Here is a 20,698-nt window from a genome sequence, read left to right on the forward strand (position 1 = left end):
TGCGACTACTTTAATATCTAATAATCTTCAAGAAAACGAAGAAAGAGGAAGGCTTATGCGTGAATATAGAAGATGAGGCGGGGGAATTCTTTTAAAGTCATAGAAGTATTTTGCCGAAATATTCTGTCAATCTTCACACCACGCGTTCTCCTTGCGTATCTGCTCTTCCTCTTCTGGAGTGAAGTCGTTCTTAATGTTAAATGTGCGTCGAATCTCCTCTGGAGTTTTGCCTTTGATCATATTGGCCACTGTCTTGCATGTGACATCAAGTAAGCCCTTGATGTCGAGGTAGTTCGCAGCAAGAATCAACTCGAAAAGGGTGCCTTGATCAACCTTCAGAAACTCCACGTCCCAACTTGGGATATCGTCAGTGCGCTTCTCGCGGTTGTCGGAATCATCAGTGCTTGGTGGGTCGTCCTTGTGGAATGTACACCACTGCAGCACTTTCTTCATAATCGGACCGGACACATTGCAAATGGGAATCGGGTCGTTCGATTCGTTATCCAAGCCAAGATCCTGAAGCATAGTGTTGATGGTTGTGGAAAGCCGAATCACGTCCAGAGGGACATCGAAATTCTCTCCATCATTCGTCACCAGCTTCATAATGGCAGGTTTTTGAGTCTCAGACGACATACTGTAAAATCCTAAATTATAAATTATAAAATTCACATGAATAAGGCAAAATGTAATCGGCACCGAATATGTTCAACCAGGAAACCGCGCAACGCTATCATGCGTTCATTCTCTACTTGACACATACTCCCTATCTTCCCTTTCTTGCCTCAGTCGCACAACCGGTTGAACACTTTCGACGAGAAGCACAAAAAGTGTCAAGAGAATTGTTATATATATATATATATATATATATATATATATATATATATATATATATATATATATATATATATATATATATATATATATATATATCACAAAGCTAAAAAGGTGCCAATGTAGGTCTATATGCGCAAATAATTCACTATCTAAACAATAGGGCACAACAAACATTCTACAAATTTGGTGCGCCGAAGCGTAAACAGAGATCAGAAAGAATGAAGGAACTAGGTATACAACTATAAACATCTCATAAATCGTGTTGTGATTGGTTTTTTTTTGTAAAGCCACCGATGTAATGGGAAGAGAAGGTGGACCAAAACTACACTTTCGTGAACTTATCTTTTGAAGTATTTACGTATACCTTAAATATTAGATGAGAAATAGAACACTTGCGGAAAGAGGAGAACGCAAGGATATTCGAGAACGTATTTCCATTTAACTCCTGGAATTTATACAGGAATTTTACAAAATTGAATTTGGAAGTGGAAATTGGAAGTGCATGGAATTTTGTGCTCAAATTAAAAATAAAGAACCAACGTAACTTTCAAATGTAACAAAAGGACATTTAGAAGTTGTTACAGTCTTCGACATAAACAAAATTTCCCGCCGCAAATCAATATAAGCAAAAGGCATTAACTTCGCCCACACCCTACTTTTAAAATAAAAACCTTCGATGATTATTTCACTTCAAATTTAAACAAAAGTTAAACACAAGAACACAAACTTTCTAATAAATAAAAACAACGGACTCGAAAAGAACCATCTGGTACAATGAAGTAACTGCAAAACCGCTACGACATGAAAGGAGTTCACAAAGACGTCTGAGAAATATTGATCTACTCTCGAACTTGTGGACGATCCTTCTCTAAAGTGACTATGTTTTCCTGAGAGTTTCCAAGCAAATTTGAAAAATTCTTCCATCACCTTCTAGTAAGGCAACACTGCACAAGCAAATAAACACGGCGATGTCTATAAGCTATTCATATCCAAAAGAAAAAAATCTCAACAAACAAGAATCAACAACACGAAATCCCATCAGTACGAACTTCAGTCACCTGTTAGCACGAGCTCCTTATTTAAAGGACCGCATTGTCACAATGTCAGCAGAGCGCGACATTTTGCAGAGTTTTTTTGGATCTCATTAGCCTGAATGAGGAGTTCATTCATACTATAGTGGGGCTTCTACAATGCTATAACGTCCACAAAAGCTGATTTTAATATAAATGAGTCAGGAAAGGTCATGAATGATGCTACTGATCCTCTCAATAAGTCGATGAAAAAGCCCTGAGTTGCGAATGCAGCAGAGAAAGGCTGTCATAGTCAAATGTTCCTACTTTGACTTACGAGTCTGTCATTCGGTTGAAGACTTGCGACGGTGACTGTACACAATGGTAAATCTTTTTGAAGGAGCGAAGGAAGTAGCTTACTGGGATTTGCCATTTTTTACGGTCCAAATATCTGACGAGATCGAAATTTCGAATCATATCGTCGAGTAAAAACTATGTGAAACTCGGTGCAGTTGTGCAAGCGGCTGGGCTTGAAGCGATGCGTTAGAGCGTATTGGTTAGGATCGAGGTGGGACCACCTCGAAGTGAGCGATGAGTGGCATTAGTAAGGGTCTCCTACTAACCCCAACAGCTGCACTCAACCGCATCGTTCCGAGCGTAGCCGCTTACGCAACTGCACCGAACTTCATGCTGTTTTGACCCGACCATGGTTGGAAACGATAGTGTATGTTTGTGGTTTTCGTTGTTGTCGCTGAGAATCTTGCCTGAACTTCTTTGTTTTTCTTCTTAGATATACTGGCTTTGACGTTTATTTGTCCAAAATGTGGTGTAATAGGTGTAAAAATGGTTTCTGTTCTCATTTAACCAAACCATTAGAGCTAGGTTTTATATAGCTGCCTAGTAACGAAATTTTCTCGACTAAAATCCCTAAGCAACACAATCCCTCAATTCAACGTCGACAGCGACCGGCTATGCTGATGTCGCTGCTACTTCTCTGCTTCATTGTAGGTTTTCATTTTCTAAACCTTTTTCTTTTTTTGTATTTAACACTTCAATCAAACATTGGGACATGGGGTTGTTTAGGTCCAGGGAGCACTGACGGTGTCATCACTTTCGGAAAAGAAAAACAAGGAATTCAGCCACAGTAGTAACAGCAATTTTTTCTTTTTTTCTAGATTTGACTACTATACGTATTTCTATGGTTAGAGCATATATATTCGGGTCTAGAGGACATGAAACTCCGCGCAGCTTCTCAGGCGGCTGCGCTCAAAGTGAAGCGGTGGAAAAGCGATTGAGATGAAGGTGGGACCATCGCAAACTGCAGCGGATGAGTTGTGCTAGCAGGGCTCCTCCCTCGACCCTGACCGCTACGCTCCACCGCACCGCTTCGAGCGCAGCCACTTACGCAATTCCGACGAGCTTCATGTTCATCACTCATTCCTCTTGATTTTTGATCTAGAAGAGGGTTATAGAAAAAAAAAACGTTCTTTGCATCACCCACAGATGCAGAAAGCACACATCCAGAGGTCCTGGTCGGTCGCTAAATGGGCTGTCTTTCGTACGCTTAAGTTTTTTCCTAATATGTCATGTACTGTCTAGATTCTTTTCTTCATCTTCTTTTCCTCTTTTTGGCTACCTTTTTCCTCCTCTTGACATCGCGGTAACACTTTCCTTCTCTGTGATAGCACCTCAAATTTGACTTCTTCAGTGTGCGCTGAGCTCAAGTTAGTGGCTGCTTCCTGTTACCGGACTCGGCATCACATGATGTATCACATGAAAAGGATCCCGCTTATCCATTGATTATTGTGGTTTTGTTACTGTTCAACATTTACCGTTGTTTCAATTGTTTCAGTCCAATGCGCCATCTGCGAACTTGGGTCAAAGTCGTCTGCTAAGGGTAAAGCGCCGACCGCAAACTCGTTGGAATCCCCTTCAGCAGAGAAAGCCGTCAATGTAGCAGTAGCTGCTTTCATCAGTGGAAAACGAGAAAGTTCAGGTATCCACTCGGTTTGGCATGAACTTCACTCAGAATTATAGAACTATAGAAAGATCTTAATCGTAAAAAAAACAAGCAAAGGAGGAGGGATCAGCGATTTTCTTGTGAAGCCTCGATTTTTCTTCTGGTTCCAGAAATATCCTCTCTGTTGGTCTACTACTGTTCGATTTTTATATTTTTTAGTAATGTTTTATAGAACTTGGCAAAAATAGCGAAAAATCTTGGCTGCATGGACGTTCGGAATGCGATGCAAAGATCAACTCTACGACCAGCTGCGTTTCACCGGATTTCCTCAAGATCCTTCCAGAAGCGGAAATGGTGGGACCAGCGTTCTCTGAACTGGTCGCAGTTGGTTCGGGTGCATCTTAAATTGCACAGAGAATATCCCATTCCAATCACATTCTCTCTAGACATTTTCACCCTTACATGATTTCGGTATTTTGAGAGAATTTGAGTCCATTATGGCATAGTTTTGCTGCTTAATATTACTTAATTTGGCACTTGGCAGCATAATGAATTCTGCATTGAAAGTTCTGCATCGTCTGAATGATAGCCCTTTATAATGAACGAAAATACTACAATGACCACATAAGAAAGTCAGTTAAATACTATCACATAGAGAAGAAAATATTTCTGCAAGAAATGTAAAGAAGTGGTATCCTTGAGATCTATTTCTAATTTTGAAATTTGACTGATAAGAATAGCAAGATTATCCATGGTTTAAAAGAGAGCAGAAGATTTGGAAGGACTGTAGAGCCTGAAAATATGATCTTACTGAATAATGTTGCCAAATCAAAATAATATAGTTGGGTCAAAACGACATAAAGTACGGACAGTTGCGCAAGCGCAGTGCTTGAAGCGAAGCGTTGCAGCGTAGCGGTTGGGATCGTGCAAGGATCTCCGCTACCGCCACCAATCTCCGAAGTTCGCCATGGTCCCACTTCGCTTCCAACTGCTGCCGTTTCGAGCGCGTACGCACCGCAACTACATTCGTGATTCATGTCGTTTCGTCCGACTATACATATGTACATACCGCATGTTCGTACACTATGAAGATATTGAATTGCGAAAAGTTCGTGACTGTAGTTCCTGCCAATACACAAATTACGATTGTTCTCAATTCTGACCGCCTTCTTGGGATGGAGAATGGAAAAATTAAGTCCGAACAGTTCATCGAGTTCATGCAGATTTGAATTGTTTTCGATAACGAGAACAGGCCGAGCGATCCGTTGTTGAATCAGTCGAAGTTTCTCCAATTTTGGAAAACTTGTCATGTTGCTGTTGACGAGAGCAAGAGTGCCGTATATAATTTCTATTTGCTGCACACTTTCATCACCTCCCTTTAAGTATACTGTACCGCTGATATTTTTACACCTTTTTGGTAATGGTTGTTCGAATGCGCACGCTGGAAACACATATTGATTATAAGTGAATTGGCGAGCACTTTTTGAAACTTGAAGACAGTTAGTGCCGTATTACCTTGGCGACAATGTTAAAATATCTATGCGAATAGAAAGAGTAGGGATGAAGATCACGAATATGCGTCGGATGTCCGAAAAAGATGTGTGGAAAAGCCTTGGTTGCACCGGTGTCCCCAACGATGCAACTTATTACAACTAGAAGAACGATGGCGGTATGCAGTGGGTCTGCGACTGTCTAGATGGGGTAGCCTTTGCTGCTTATTTGAGTTGAACTAGTTGGATTGCGAAGATGACGATGAGTTTCTTGCGCTCTATCGCGTAATATGTTCGTGAACTACATTTCTACTAGGGTGAAGAGTGCGAACTTCCCTTTGCTGATCGTGTTAATCTTCTTCCGTTTTGAAAGAAATTAGGTAGATTTCCAATCAAAAATATGGTATGGTCAAAACGACATGAAGCGCGGTGCAGTTGCGTAAGCGGTACGGTGGAGCGTAGCGGTAACGATCGAGTGAGAACCTTCGGTAGCACCACTCTTTGCCGCAGTTCGCGTTGGTCCCACCTCGATTCCAATCGCTGCCTCCAGCGCGCCGCTACGAGCGCAGTTGTTTACACAACTGCGCCGTGCCTCTTGTCGTTTTGACTCCACTATATGTTATGTTATATGTTAGGTTACTCACTGAACGGCATTTGAATAGAGTTTACTGTTCTGGCACGGCAGCGCTTCATTCTGCACTCTTGCAGCAGTTGTGTAGTGTTCAGCTGTGGATTTCCAATAATCTTCAGTTTTATTCGTTTCCCATCTTCTATGTCGAAATCAGGCAATTTTTCTAGTCGAGTGTTATTTACCAAAAATAATTCTGCATCTGAATTTCAAGCAAGATTAATGAACAATCTACTTCAATAAAAGATTTTAAAATCCTGCTCACCTTTTGCCAACCTTACCCTTTTCTTCTCACTAATTTGTGTTAGATTTGAGTCCATTAGATGAAATTTGTATATTTTTGTTGCCGTTTTAATTTTCTGCAAGTCTCAATTACGTCAAAAAGGCGAACTTTCGACAATTAATAGTGATATCATTGTGAAGGCAATGTAAAATAATATTCACGTCATAAAGTAGCGGATGAACCATTACAGAACCATGAGGAGAAAGTACTAGATGTGTGCAGTTTCCGGAAAAATACACATCATGATCGTTTATAATTTGGCATAAATTGAAGGTATCTGGAACAAACTTTTCGTTGGGTTTGTCCTTGTACGAGTACGAGAATACGAGAAAGTTTACAGGATAGAGTAATGAAGCGTAGTAACAGTAGCAACCTCATCCTACGGTTGAAAATAACAAAATGAACTTTCTAAGGGAACGATTGGTTTCTAACTGGTTGTTTTCTTGTCGGCGATAATCTCTAGTTTGGTGCACTACGAATACTCAGAGAGTACTAATACATTAAATTTTCGCTGTTTTCTCAAAAGAGGTGCAATTCGGTGTGGGAAGTCATGAAACCACGAAAAACAACCACATTCCCTGTGCTGTTTCACCAGCTTTTTACGCTCAGCGTTCTTCAGTGTTTTGTCACTTCCTTCATAACGGAAACTGCAAAGACTTATTTATTTCTATTTATTCTTCTGCAGTCCTAGATCTTTAGTGGGATTTGTATTGAACGGATACGTAGAAGCCCTGTTGCTAGAGAATTTGCGAAAAATGATCATAATTGAATCAGTAATGATAGATAAAATAAAATGAGTAAATAACAGTAGTAATAGGTAAGGACTGCTGTGTCTAAGAACGACACGCTTCGGCGAGGTTTCACGCAATCGCGTCGGAATATCAGCTAGCAGATTAAATCAAGTCAAATAAGTCAGGACAAAAACAAACGTAGACCATTTTTAATGTTTTGTTACCCATAAGAAATCGCTGAGTTAGTGACAAATGCGAGTAATACACAAATCGGAGTAAATCGCAAGTAATATGCTGGTCTCAAAACGTCCAAATTGCAACAGAACCGATCCAGAAACGGCGAGGCACGAATTTTCCAACTGAAATTCCTTAAATATACAATGCTGCATTGAAAAAAAAGGAATGAAATGTTCTGAAATATTTTTCCTAAGATTTGCCATGGTCCATGATAAGTCATTGGGTGTTTCCAAATGACAAATCATTGAGGAATTCTCATTCTGAGTGTTTTTGCTGCCATTTTCCCATGCTCTCTCATAATGTCCACGATAGATGAAATATCGTCTAGACCCAGAAACCTCTAGAAATCGGTTGATTTAAGTCTTTGATTTAAGACTTTCAACAAACCCTCATGAGGATGATTCGGTGTTTGTGTCCTTATCTTCAGCATGAGACAATGTTGTTATAGTTCTTTGTTACTGGCTAATGTTCGGTAAATTCATCTTCTTCAGAGCATGGAAGAGTGAGATCGAACGTGACTCTTCCGATCAGACGACCTATAAACAAAATGAGGAAAATCCTAAGTCTACTGTTGGGTCTCATAGTAACAACTGTAAGTGTAAATCGTATCTTATGATCGGAGAATTTTCCTGCCGCTGCTCGATACCCATGGTGAGGTGACTGGCGCAATCAAATTGAAACCTTAAAGGCAGCATACCACGAATATGAATTGATGAAGAAATCCGTGGGAAAAGCTGGAGTTGGGGTTTTGGACTGCGACATCTGGGTGGTTCTGCTCATTTCTTCTCTGTCGTCGTAAAAAAAAACGGCATGGAAGACAGTTTCTACGACGATTTCAATTGCATCGCGCCATCCTTCGCACGTGCCGCCTCCAACTGCGAGCAGCCGAAGATTAGTGATGTCTCTTCACCAGCGTATTCAAGTAAAACCAATGACTATGCTGTATGAAGGGACCGGAAAGTCCACAAGAAGGAACGTTTTAACATATCTCCCAGGAATCAAAGCGGTTTCCGCGTTTTTTTTCTACGACGATTAGGGAGAGTTGTGCAGAACCACCCTGGATCCAGCAATCCACTATCCCATTTCTACCTTCCCCGATGGATCCCCTCACCACGTCAGGCTCGTGGTGTGCTACCTTTAAATGTGGGAGAGTTCGCGCGTGATATAGAGCCATTCATCTTTACATTTTTGGGCTCTTGTAGTGAATCCAAAATGCTTCCGAAGCTGTTCGCGATTTTATCGTTTACCTATTTTTTTGGAGGATATATTTGTTCCAGAAAGAAAACCTCTACGGAAGATTCTTATAGTCATGGTCTATTTGTAAAATTATATGTCACAAGCAGTACGTGATAATATTGGGTTTGGGGAATATAATGAAATTTTCGAAGTTCTGGGATGTTGTCAACTTGAAAACATCATTTTTTTAAAGAAAAAAATACTTCGTATAAAAATAGCCTTGTTGTCTTAATTGAAGTCGAAATTCATGAGCACTCAAAGCATTTATTTTAAATCCTTACCTGATCTTATTCCACAAAACAATAAGTTGAATTTCATGGTGATTAACATTATATAACTCTAGGCTATATGTAGGTATTCAAAGTCTGGAAGACAACATCTCAGCACCTCAAAAACCCTATTATAATCTTAGAACCGAATGTCATCACGAACCTATACATACTCTCGAAAATGCTTATTTGACCTAAACTTTCTACCACTGAAAAATAACAGACATTCAGTTCTGCGCTTAAAATTAAAGTTTGCATTTGACTCCACCATTGCTAGATTTCTGGTGGAGGAAGTATTTAGGATCATCGTCTCGAACCTCGAACCGTACCTTCGAACGCTGCCTGCTTCGTTCAAATAATTTCTAGGTAATGTTTCGCTTTAAGCAGGAGTAAAGTTTTGCTAATTGCCTTCTTTGCTGTCAGCTTGGATTATGTGCTGTTAATGGCTAAGGAACCCAGTTTGTGACATGAACTTTAGGCACTTTCAATTTTCGCAACACATTTAGGATCCCAATCATAATTCAAGTCTTTTTTACACCTACGTTTTTTCGTGCTAATAATAACGACCTTGTTTATTGATGGTTTATTTACAAGACTAGTTAAAGTTTGAAGATATAAGAAATAGACATCACTTCGTTCAAAAATAAGTTACACGAAATGCGCAAAAAATTGCATAAAATCTGTCTATTAATGAACATACGTCAAAACAAACAATTGAACTAAAAAAGGCTCGATTTGCACTTACTCTCTAACGAAAGTTATAAACGTAAGAAAAACAAGCTTGCAATTATGTGTAAAAGCCCAAACAGCACAGAGTTAGCGTTTTTTGGCGCTTCGGTCTTTGGCTCCCCGGTACCTGGCGCTGAGGAGGAGACAGAACTTGTGCTCTGAGGATGAATAGTGGGTGTGCTTTGATTGTAATTAGATTTAACGGTGGTCGATGAGGTAGAACTGCCTAATATGCTACTGCTGGAGGGTGGGTTCTCGGTACTATCGAGCCTTGACGTTGTCGCTGAGGTAGTGCTGGAGGTCGGTGGACTTGTGGCTGACGTCGTGCTTTTCACCTCAGTTGTTGACGTTGACAGAGTAGTTGAAGTCTGAGCAGCTTCGCTTGCTGCGGTTGTTGATGATTCGGCAGGTGTTTGTGTTACATTACTAGGAGAGGAATTATTTCCGCTGTCAACGACCGCCAACAGATTGACCAGAACTGAAAAAGTTGTTTTTATGGCTTGTTTGAATGCACTACACGATTCAGGAAGGAGTGATTTGTTAAAGGCATTGATACGCCCACTTAGAAAACTTTTTAGCTTGATGAATGTTAGAGTTGATAAGTGCACATGGCAGAATAATTGACTAACCTGAATCAATGATCAGTCGTCGATGCTAACATAAAATAACTACATACGCGCAGCAATCTATGCAGCGATGAAGGAAAAAAAGATAATCAACATAAATGATCACAAAAATATCTCGGTGGACAGTGATGGAGAAGTTTCAAAGCTCCGACGGTGTTAATAAAATTTATGTAATTAGGAGTTGCCTGGAAATACTGGTTATGTAACCTTCTTTGAAAACTTTCCATTATGTATTCGCAGCTTAGCTAGAAATATTTCTCCAAACTTATGCCAAAAGACTTTTCCTTGCGTCCAGAATTTCAAGACTCTACAGGAGAAACAATAGACTAGTGATGCCTTTAATTTTGTGCTGTTTTAATTCATGAAGTTTGTGGACATACAAATGTTACAAACTGTCTACAAACCAGAATAAAACACTTCTATAAACTAAAACCAGCAGTTCTGCTGACGGGGATTTCTCTATAACTAAAGATAACGCAGTAAAAAAGGCTGTGGTTTTTCCTCGACGAACCTACAAAGAGCCTATTCTAGGAGAAGAAGACTAAACGTACCGAATAATGCGAAGAGAAGTTTCATATTTTAAGCGAAGTGTGCTCCGAAGCGAATGGATGATGATTAGTGACGCTGTCGCTGCTTTTGTACTGATCCACAATGACGAAGAAGCGCTCATAATTTTCTCACAGGAAAACGTCATTGAGAAGAAATAGCATTCGACAGACAATCCTAACAGAAAATATTGCTGATGATATTAAGGTTGTCCGTTATTAAAATTTCGAATGAATCATTTTCTGGAGTTGGTGTCGGTGCTTTCTGGAATTCATTGATGAATCAATTCTATCGACCCCAGAGGCATAGTCCCTATTTTGAGCAGCAAATAATTCTCTACAGCAATTTGATAAGGTGATACAGCGGCTAGCAGAAAAAAAAACTTGAGCATAATAAAAACCTCACAAACTTCTGTGCATAAACTTGTGGTTCCATCCAGTTACGCAGCAATTAGAATTTCCCCTCTTTATTTCTAATCGAGACCGTTAAGATCGTTATTACAAAATAAAATTTACAAGTTGTACACCTTTTATTTTCTCGAAATGCCTCCTAATATCTGGTTATATCTGTGCAAATGCACAGGGAGTTCAAAGCCTTTTTTCCTTCAATTTCTAGTTATTTGGAATTTTTACGGACGAGGTAGGGTTTGAGGTTTGAAGAGGTAGTAACAACTGTACTTCGAGCAATTGAAATTGCCGTTAATATCTTCACCGCCATACCCTACAGGGGCAGATTTTCATTAAAAGCGTTTTAGCGTGAAGTCCATTACCGGTGTGAATAGTGGTTTTTTAAAGTGGATCCACTACATTCTGTCTCGTTTCCATTCTATCGGTGTAAGGAGTTACCTCGTTGGATAAACTGATGCCTCTTGAATTTGTAGGTGTTCTACAATTTCACCATGATACTTGAGAACAACTCGAATCCTGAACCTTAGCTAGTTTGCTCAAACACTGTCTTTGAGGAATGTAAAAACAGCGGAATTTTTTCCAGTAGTAGGATTATTGGACATCTATGCATTAATGAGAGTTTCCTGATGATCATAATCAACTTTTTTTAAAATTTGTTCTGATGACTGCGACTGCTTTTGATTTACAGGGTGGCAAAGAAAAACGGAAAAATTTGAATGTGGTAGTGGCAGCCCTGAGGAATTGTTAGACAGATGAGAGTGGCATCCTTCAGTATACAAGCACATGCCATTTAGTTATCACGGACCAGTTGGTCGCTTCACGAACGTGCATTTGCTGTCAGCTCATTTTACAAAAATGATGGTAGTGCAACTGCTGCCCAACGGAAATTCCTACGTGATTACAAATTAAGACGTCATGCCGCGTTCCGACTTTCCACGCCATCCATACATGGGTTGAGAATCTCGAGGAGGAGTTTTTCAATGCTCTGAAAAAGAAACCACCAGGTTACTGATGTTCTCGATGAACTCCAGATGGCATTGAAGCGGTGATGGGCTCAGTTGCAGGAAGCCTAAGACGATCAGCCGCAGAAATGCGCAGCAGCATTGAACCGATCCACTAGTCCATGATTACTAAATGCTAAGTTGTTGTACACTGAAAGGTCTCGGTCCCACCTTCCTTCCAACACCCGAGGGATGCCACTACTACATTCAAATTTCAGGGAATTCAGTTACTTGTGCTTGAAAAAAGCCGGCTTTTCGTTATAGAAACGAAAAAACAGCAAAATCCAAATAATTGAGATCAGGCGAGTTTGACGGTCGAACACTTTCTTCCAGAAATCCGGAGGATTGGTCTCATACCACTGCCTCTTTTGCGCGAATGTTGGCGGCGAATCTTGCTGGAAGGCCTAGTCAATGTCATTACCGTCTTCTTTGTGCCAAGGAATCGCCGCATCCTTGGATTTTCTATAGGTCATCACGCTTTATGTGGACCACTTTGTATATAGGTAGGTAAAGGGGATCAGTGGAATAGCGGACCACCTGGTTTCTAGGAACAATTTAACGACATCGTCATCCGCTAAACAGCTCATGAGAAAATATTTCAATCAGTTGTACACCCGGGATTTTTTTTCCTCGCTACATTTCTGATTCTACGGGATATTAAAGAAAAGAATAGTGATAGTAACCGTCAGAATAGTGACAGTAACAGTCAGAATTACAGAAAATTGTTCTAAAAATTGTCTCCGTTCTAATTCATTACTTGCTGGTTATCAGTTGCTATGCTAGTTACTACACCCACTGCTATAGATAGCGCATGCATAATCAGTGTTGTTAGGGGAGTATTCAAGTATAGTTTCAACATAGTTCTTAAAAATATCTTCGCAAAACTGCAAACCCAGTAAAATCAGTGTATTCTTGCTGTTCAAGTTTATAAAAGTACTGTGCTCAGAGCTGTGTATCATTCCAGAGTTAGTCTTAAATAGTCAGTAATCGGAAGCTCAAAGTTGGGATTCGTGAAATTTCACCTTAACAAATAATAAAACCGTTATTTTTTCAGCATTAATGGTAATCGAATTCCGGAAACGTAAGGTTTTTGGTATTTTTCGCCGGCATCTATGTGTTCGGTACGGCATCTATAGATTCAAGATTTGTTTCTGAGCGAGAAGTCAGTCTTGAACAAAGGGTTAGTAACTTCCTACAGTGGTCAAACATCAACAGCTCAGCTTAGGGTCCGTTTCAGTTCAGATAACAAGTTCAGCTGCGTCGTGCAATGTTTACGGTGAGCTGATAAAAGGTAGTATAGTTCGCTCTGATCAAAAGCACGTATTTCTAGAGAAACAAACACAAACATTCCTTAAAAACCGGATCAGCAGCAAAATCTCTCATGTGAGTTGTCGGAATTTGCATAATTTGAGGTGTAAACAATCCGAACTCGAATCGGCATACAGACAGAATTTGATCGATTTAATTGAAATATCTGTTCAGAAATAACGCTATATCAGCTCAGTGGGGCAGCGCGGAGGTGTCACTCGAACTGACTCCATTTGATCGTCTTGTGTGTTATAAAACTAAAGATTTAAATCACTTTGGGTCCATTATGAACGGAAAATTAATGGACGAAAAATTTTCCTGCTTTTAGTTTCAGAGGCAGAGTTCCAGCATATCTTGTGTTACCGAGGAAATTTCCAGCAACCTCTCAATAAGCTGAATTTACTAGGTATTTGCGAAATTTAACGAATATTTCAAGAAGCTCTTTTCAAATGATTTGATCTTACAGTGATTTCGTGCGTTCTTAGGGTTTTCTCGTGGAAAAGGCGTATTTATTAGTGGGTGGTAGGGCTATTTTTCATGCAATCTTTGACCACTCCTTATCATTTCCGGTTGTCATCTTCCTAATAAGCCCTCCTGCTCATTATATCAGCGCTCGGAATTCGCTCTGATAGTGACCTGCAATTCCCGTTAGTCTGGAAATGCGAACTATTCTTCTTGCTTTTCTATGTCCATTTGTGCTTGCTGCACCGGAACAGGTGCACCTGAGCTTCCAGGGAAACTATTCCGTAATGGCAGTGGTCTGGACAACATTCAAAAAAGGTGGGATTTCAATTTTTCTGATGAAATGAACCGCTTTCGGTCGTCTTTCCTCTCCTGTGAATCAACGTAAAGAATGCCATAGATAATTTAATCGGATTACGATACATAATATCTCTTTTAGACAACTCAACAGTCCTGTACGGCACCTCTCCGAATAATTTGCAATTCTCAGCTGAGGGAACTCAAAACCAATGGCTTACTGGCAATATCACCCGTTACTCACACAGAGCTTTAATGAAGAACCTTCTACCATCAACCGCGTACTGTAGGAATTTGTCAAAACTTTAGTATTCTTTTTGATGCTCTTGCTGCTTAAGGAGCAAATGGATTCTTTGGAGTTTCTGTTGATCTATCTGCAAAGCAACGTGATATTTCGAAAAAACTGAGAGCGCGCACAACCTAATTTGATGTTGCATATTAAGTGCAGTTCTGGATTTTTCAGGGTATAAAATTGATAAGCGATCGTTCCAGTTCAAAACCTTGTCAGAATATCCGGGTACATACCGAGTAAGTAAGGGAGAATAGTGTGAAAACTTAAAAATCCTCTCAACAGTTCTCTCCTTAATTATGCGATGAGTTTAGGCCTGTATTTTTGGTGATCTTGGACGTCATCACGGAAATTCCACAGCAAGCATTCTTCGGGACGGAATGAGCGGGATGTTTGACTTCATTGTGCATATTGGTAGGTTCTTCGTTGTTACACCTGAAAGCAACGTGTCACGGAATTGACGTGATAGAAAATCTCGGGGAAAACGTAGAGTTCGGGTTGTAGAAGACAGAAACGAGCGTGGCTCCTCTCATCTCTCCTTATCGTCGTAAAAACGGCGTGGAAGGCGGCGTTCTTTTCTAGGAAATCATACGCAACGCGCCACTTCTGTGCACGCGCTGCGTACACGAGCGAGCGGTCAAAGATTAATCGAATTTCCTCACCAGGCTGTTCAAGAAACCAATGAATAGGCTGCTGAACGTGCCTCGTAGGAACAAAAGTGTTTCCCACACCGTTTTTAGGACGATTAGAGGGAATTGAGCTAGGTCACACTCGTACCCGTAATCTGCACCTTCACATGTTTTTTTTATAGTTACCGTATTTCGTCGATTTCGTGATACACTACCCGTTAGGGGGTGGTCTTATACTTTAACTATCCTAAAGGGTACGGTAATTTCCGCTTTCATCTTGTCTTTCCTTCTTTTATAGACCCAATGACTTAGTTTCTCTGGATGACCGGAGAGGTGTCCCTTTGGCAGAAAACAAATGTCAGGAAAGGTCTGTGCCAGGTAAACTCGCGGTCGGCCGTGAAAGCACAAGTGCAAGTGACTGGTCCATTGAGCTTCCCTGGGTTAAACTACGAAAAAGATGACAAGAGAATGCAGAAGATCTCTGAAAGGTAGTGGCGAGGATAACGAAAATTTTGGAGGAAGAGCAAGAACTTTAAAGGTTACAATTCGGAATCTTAACATTTCATGTGACATCTCCTACGACCTGCAGAGCGATGACGGAGTAAACGGCGACAAGTTCATGAATCAGCTGGAACCGGTCATCTCACGAGTGAGCATTTGAAATCATATGCGCTGTTCGAACACATTCACTTATTTATTGATGTGATTCAAGATCCCTTACATGGTAGTTGCTGGAAATCATGAATATGAAGATGGAAACTTCACCAATTTCCGTCAACGATTTTGGATGCCTCCGAACGACTACGAGCAAAATCAATTTTACAGGTACGGCTAGGAATATTTCCAACTAATTTTCGCGGTCTTCTCGTGTACGTACAAAAATGCCAAGGGAATTACTTGTTTAGCGAAAGAGCACACTCTGGGAGCTTGTTTTCATTTCAGTTTTGATCTTGGTCCAGTGCATTGGGTAGCATTGAGCACTGAATATTACGGATATTATGAAGAACTTGGAAAGCAGCCAATATTGGCTCAGTACAATTGGCTTGTGAATGATCTTAAAGTACGTGACTATCCTTTCGATTCCTGCTAAGCCTGCAAAATTCGTCAAAATTTCCAATTTTGTTAGTCTGCTAACTCAAATCGTCACCAAACACCATGGATTGCGACCTTTTCTCACCGACCATATTACTGTTCGGCAGCTCATAACGATGACTGCTCTGGATCGGACAGCTCCATGGTTAGTGCATAGTTAGCGCCAAATATGTTCAACCTGGTGAGTGCGATGTGTCTTCGATTGCTCCAGGGAGAGGAAGCAGAGAGTATGAGTCAAGCAGAGAAGGATTGTGTGTTACGGGAAACGCGTCGCGCCAGCCGATCGAACCCTTATTCAGAATTCATCGTCAACATTAACACATCATCGTTGAACTGGAGAGGAAATTCAGCACAAATGTAGTTGGAAGGAGCCATTTTTCTCAATGTGTTAAATTTTTGAGCCATTTGAGACTACTTTTGAGGTTATTTTGCACACTGAAATCGAATTAGACGTAGGAATGAATTCTGCCAACGGTTCTTGAAAAAAAAAATTGAAATAAGTTCATACTATATTTTCCCAAAGACGGCTTCTGTCGTATACTAACAACATTTTATTGTCGAATTTCACAATATAGCTCAATTTTGTTGACAAATTGGGGTATAGTTCCACCAGTGTAGGAGTTTTGCGGTTTGTTTCACACCTATTTCCGACGTGACATGTACAGTTAGCTGAAAGCTCTGTAGAATAAGCTTTCCAGGATCCATTTTAGAAAGTTTGAAAAATGTAATCAGCACAAGTCCATTCAATGAATCTTGATACCTTTAAATGCTTATTTCTATTTAAAGATCAGAGTCGGTTACGATGATCTGCCCGGATTGGAGAAGCCTTTTCTTGATTACGGTGTGGACTTAGGTTTTTGGGGACATGTTCATTACTATGAACGCTTCTATCCAGTTGCAAATGGAAAGTACTGGAACTCGGTAAGATACGGAGAATGTAAGTTGAGGTATTCGAGTGAATCATCTAATATAACTTTAGAAGGATTGCTACCACAACCCAGCCGCACCAACGTACATTATCACCGGCTCTGCTGTATGTACATACATATTTATTGCCTATTGATTTTGTTCATTTCCGATTTTGTGTTGTTCGTTGTCCGTTGTCGTTGTCTGTGTAGCCACTGTTCTTCTTCAAAGGCAGCACCTGGAGTCTCTATAGGAAAATGTAGGGTTCGGGACGTAGATTACAATTATGAGTGCGTGGCCTTGCTCAAGTCCCCTCTGATCGTTCTGAAAACGGCGAAGAAACCGCTTTATTTCCTACGAGGTACGTTAGAACGCGCCACCGCTGTACGCTCTCCGACTCCCTCAGCAGCCTATTCATTGGTTTTGCTGGAAGAAGCTGCTGAGGAGACACAATTGATTTTCGACCGTTCTCTCGTGAATGCGGCGCTTTAAAATCATCACCCCACGAATCTGAGGTGTACGGATTTCAGGTGGAGTATTCGTATACGGGATAGTAGATTATCAAGAGGGGACTCCGTCCATTTCTTCCTAATTGCCGTAAACAACGTAAAAAAGATGCGGCGCGTACACAAGACTGAGGCGCTCCTACGAGCTCCTTGTAGAGAATAGCGCGTCGGGACGCCCGAAGCCGTATCTTCTGGGCCGTATACGAATACTCCACCTGAAATCCCTACCACCTCAGATTCGTGGGGTGATGCCTTTAAGAAGGTCGGCGCATTCTACCTCGTAGGAGCCATGTTCGTTTCCCCCATCGTTTTCCAGGGCCACTAGTAGGAATTGAACAATGTAACATAATCTACAAGTAATAATTTAGTATTGCCCCACACAGACCTCAACATCGTTAATTTCATGATATGCTGCTTCTAATTTTAATCAGTTTTTGGTCCCGTATATCAATTTTCCCGGAGAAAGCGCTCTTTCTTTTTGCGCAGGTCTCTTTTTTCCTCCTCTTAGGGAGATATCTGTGAGAAATTATAAAATTACGCATTATTTACTTCTAGGGATGTCACTCCTCTGGTACCAAATTTGACAAGCACCCAGTTCCGTTTAGCGCCAAGAGGTTCCCCAGTCGGATTTTTTTTTATAAATTGTCACTTTGGTAGTACTTTATTTATTTCAGGCTGAACGACTATGGATATACTATACTTACTGTTGCGAATGCGACTCACATACACATTCAGCAACTATCAATAGATGAAAATGAAGCAATTGTCGACGATTTCTGGCTTAGCAAGGACCAAGGACTAATTGACACAAAGGTTGGAAGTTTTTTTTTTCTCATTGATAGTACCATCAGTTAGGTGATTTTAGGAATAACGTAATGACAGAGGTTTTGAAGTGCCCGCACTTGTGCTGCAAACGGGTTGATGCGGAACTTGATCACCATTTTTTTTATAATATGTAGTATCTATAGTCGGGTCAAAACGGTATTTGAAGGTCGGTGCAGTTGTGTATGCAGCTCCGTTCGAAGCGGTGGAGCATTGTAGATTAGGATCGAGATGGGACCATTGCAAACTACAGCGATGAATAATGCTAGCAAGTTTTCCTTCTCGATCGTAACCGCTATCTCCCCGTGCAAATTCGATCTTTTTAAATTTAAAGAAATCGAGGTTCAGCTCATATTTTTCACTAATCTTTGTTCGACAACACCTTCCTTACTATTTGTACGATTATTTCATTGGCGTTAGGATAGAGGATAAAGTTTCTGGCCTTAATCAATCCGCTTGGGATGCGCCCCCACGTTCACTTCAATTCAGAATCGTTTGAGGTGTACGAATTATCCTCCCAGACAAGTCTGGTACCAATTTATCGACCCTAGAGGGATGAAAGGCTTGGTGAGCACAAGGGCGGATTCGAACCTCCAATCGATCGTGCAGGAAGCGGAATCTCTAACCGCTACACTACACCCGCCCCCATTGGCGTTATTTTGTCTCAATTATAGAAAAGATACAATTTCGTTTACTTAGGGGAAGCCAGTAGGTGGTATCCAATGATGAGCTCGGTGAGATCTCTTTTGGAATAATTTCAGATGTGGAATTTAAATGTAACACTAACATATTGTAATATTTTAATCTGAACGATTTGTCAAAGTTCCATACATCGAATTCTTGCAGTTTAGCTTTCCCCTCTGAAAAAGCATAGATTGGGGACGAGCACCAACTTGCTGATTTCGTTTTTTTTTTGGAGAATGGTTGATTGATTTAATTTATACGCTGAATATATTTCAGCATGTTAAATGACGTCAAACGTAGTCGCGGATGGCTCGATAGTTTAAGTAAGCCATTAATTTTTTATAGCCTACGTAGACTTTCTTATTTTCCAAGAGTCTTAATTCCCACCCTGTCAAGTTTATGTGCTTTTTGAAACTACTAAATCCTCCCTTGCTTACTGTTCGCGTGATTTATCTCTGCTTATTCTCGTTCTACTCTTTTCTCCTTGCTGGATTTTCCATTGTTTGTTTGTATTCGTTACTTGCGTCTTACTCTGGGCACTCCTTTGAGCGTAATAAATAAATAAAATAAATAAAGTTTAAGGAAATTGGAAGAATAGTCCCTTCCAGGTACATTTGCGCTGAAGTCCCTCTCCAGCTGAACGATGCTGTGTTAGTGTTGACGATGAATTCTGACTTTAACGTGTTTTCAGTGTCGCAAATGTTATGTTGTTAGCTATTCCTGAATAGCAAAAGGAACGTCATTCAAAATGGTTTCCATTTTGCAGAAGATGAGTCATTGACACAATCGGAGGATCCCCAGAATTGACTTCAATGAATGAACATGGGCATCTGTGAAGCCATTAGTGAAGTGCTGCGAAGATGGAAATGTAATGAAATTGCTTTCGGATTTGTAGATTTGTCCTCGTAAGTTTTTTGATGAACGTATGTGAACGTTTTAATCGTCGGACTTTGTTGGGAAACCAAAACAATCCACCGTATGTTTTGCTCCACTTTGTAGAAAAAATGAGACTATCGGGAGTTTTTTTTTTCTTATAAACTTTTCCTTTCGATGTTGGGAGAGCATGGTATCAGTAAACCCATGGCAGTGAAAAGAAATTCGGCGGAATAGACTAGTATGGCGAGATATATACTTCTGTATTATACTTACATGTACGATCTGGCATCCACGGATGCGCTGTCCCCTTTTTTCTGCAATATAAAAAAAGATGTAGACTTATTTCATACAGAGAGCAACGATTTTCAAAAATATCGATTGATTTGACGTTGACGATGGGACACTACACAGCACGACTTAGCTAACACCCCAGACGCAATATGTTTTGTTGAGTTTAGAATTGCAAAACTTGAATTGGCGGCTGCAATACCGCACTTCCTAAAAATCGTCTTTGAATCTACCGCAAAAACGAAACAAACCAAACAGTTGTGCAAAGTTTATGATTGAAGGGAACTTCACTGTATTCACTACTGAGTTATTGCGAATAAACTTGTTCATTATGGATGTTTCTGTACAAGCCCTATCGAAGCAACGAAGGGAACAGCTGGCGAAGAAGATAATTTTCAGTGCAGCTCCCTCTTTCAAAGTTGGTGAGTTAGACAGAATTCCAGCAATGGGAATCCGCAAGGAAAGCCAGAGGTGAGGTTGTAGATTGCGAGACCCGGGGTGATTCCGCTCACCTCCCCATAATCGTCGTAGTGGGGTGAGAACCACTTTAGT

The 20,698-nt window shown here is 40.5% G+C and overlaps 5 protein-coding genes across 10 annotated transcripts; 2 read left to right on the top strand and 3 right to left on the bottom strand.

The window, feature by feature from the left end:
• Positions 1-126: 126 nt before the first annotated feature.
• RB195_002794 (uncharacterized protein) lies at positions 127-633 on the bottom strand (the record flags this gene model as incomplete). Its single annotated transcript, XM_064200205.1, has 1 exon — positions 127-633. One exon carries the CDS (start codon positions 631-633, stop codon positions 127-129), a length of 507 nt encoding a protein of 168 aa, XP_064056086.1.
• Positions 634-2,815: 2,182 nt separating this feature from the next.
• RB195_002795 (uncharacterized protein) lies at positions 2,816-4,209 on the top strand (the record flags this gene model as incomplete). Of its 3 annotated transcripts, none has more annotated exons than XM_064200206.1 (4): positions 2,816-2,848; positions 2,928-2,991; positions 3,697-3,840; positions 4,037-4,209. In XM_064200206.1, 4 exons carry the CDS (start codon positions 2,816-2,818, stop codon positions 4,207-4,209), a joined length of 414 nt encoding a protein of 137 aa, XP_064056087.1. The 3 variants fall into 3 exon arrangements, with proteins under 3 accessions (XP_064056087.1, XP_064056088.1, XP_064056089.1); XM_064200208.1 differs by having other exon boundaries at positions 2,822-2,848; XM_064200207.1 differs by having other exon boundaries at positions 2,822-2,848; positions 2,928-2,988.
• A 305-nt stretch (positions 4,210-4,514) lies between these two features.
• Positions 4,515-6,583, bottom strand: RB195_002796 (uncharacterized protein; the record flags this gene model as incomplete). Of its 3 annotated transcripts, none has more annotated exons than XM_064200210.1 (6): positions 4,515-4,597; positions 4,874-5,245; positions 5,939-6,124; positions 6,188-6,281; positions 6,367-6,482; positions 6,544-6,583. In XM_064200210.1, the coding sequence occupies 6 exons, from the start codon at positions 6,581-6,583 to the stop codon at positions 4,515-4,517; spliced, it is 891 nt and encodes a 296-aa protein (XP_064056090.1). The 3 variants fall into 3 exon arrangements, with proteins under 3 accessions (XP_064056090.1, XP_064056091.1, XP_064056092.1); XM_064200211.1 differs by having other exon boundaries at positions 4,550-4,597; positions 4,874-4,929; XM_064200209.1 differs by having other exon boundaries at positions 4,515-5,245.
• Positions 6,584-7,635: 1,052 nt separating this feature from the next.
• Positions 7,636-10,609, bottom strand: RB195_002797 (uncharacterized protein; the record flags this gene model as incomplete). Its single annotated transcript, XM_064200212.1, has 3 exons — positions 7,636-7,709; positions 9,670-9,885; positions 10,585-10,609. 3 exons carry the CDS (start codon positions 10,607-10,609, stop codon positions 7,636-7,638), a joined length of 315 nt encoding a protein of 104 aa, XP_064056093.1.
• RB195_002798 (uncharacterized protein) lies at positions 7,639-17,127 on the top strand (the record flags this gene model as incomplete). Of its 2 annotated transcripts, XM_064200213.1 has the most annotated exons (10): positions 7,639-7,765; positions 14,518-14,582; positions 14,658-14,761; positions 15,271-15,339; positions 15,447-15,621; positions 15,685-15,797; positions 15,915-16,032; positions 16,099-16,209; positions 16,851-16,985; positions 17,044-17,127. In XM_064200213.1, 10 exons carry the CDS (start codon positions 7,639-7,641, stop codon positions 17,125-17,127), a joined length of 1,101 nt encoding a protein of 366 aa, XP_064056094.1. The 2 variants fall into 2 exon arrangements, with proteins under 2 accessions (XP_064056094.1, XP_064056095.1); XM_064200214.1 differs by lacking the exons at positions 7,639-7,765; positions 14,518-14,582; positions 14,658-14,761; ... (1 more) ...; positions 16,851-16,985; positions 17,044-17,127 and adding an exon at positions 16,276-16,425 and having other exon boundaries at positions 15,430-15,621.
• Positions 17,128-20,698: the final 3,571 nt, after the last annotated feature.

The sequence above is a fragment of the Necator americanus genome, chromosome IV (assembly GCF_031761385.1).
Source record: "Necator americanus strain Aroian chromosome IV, whole genome shotgun sequence".
Taxonomy (NCBI): Eukaryota; Metazoa; Nematoda; class Chromadorea; order Rhabditida; family Ancylostomatidae; genus Necator; species Necator americanus.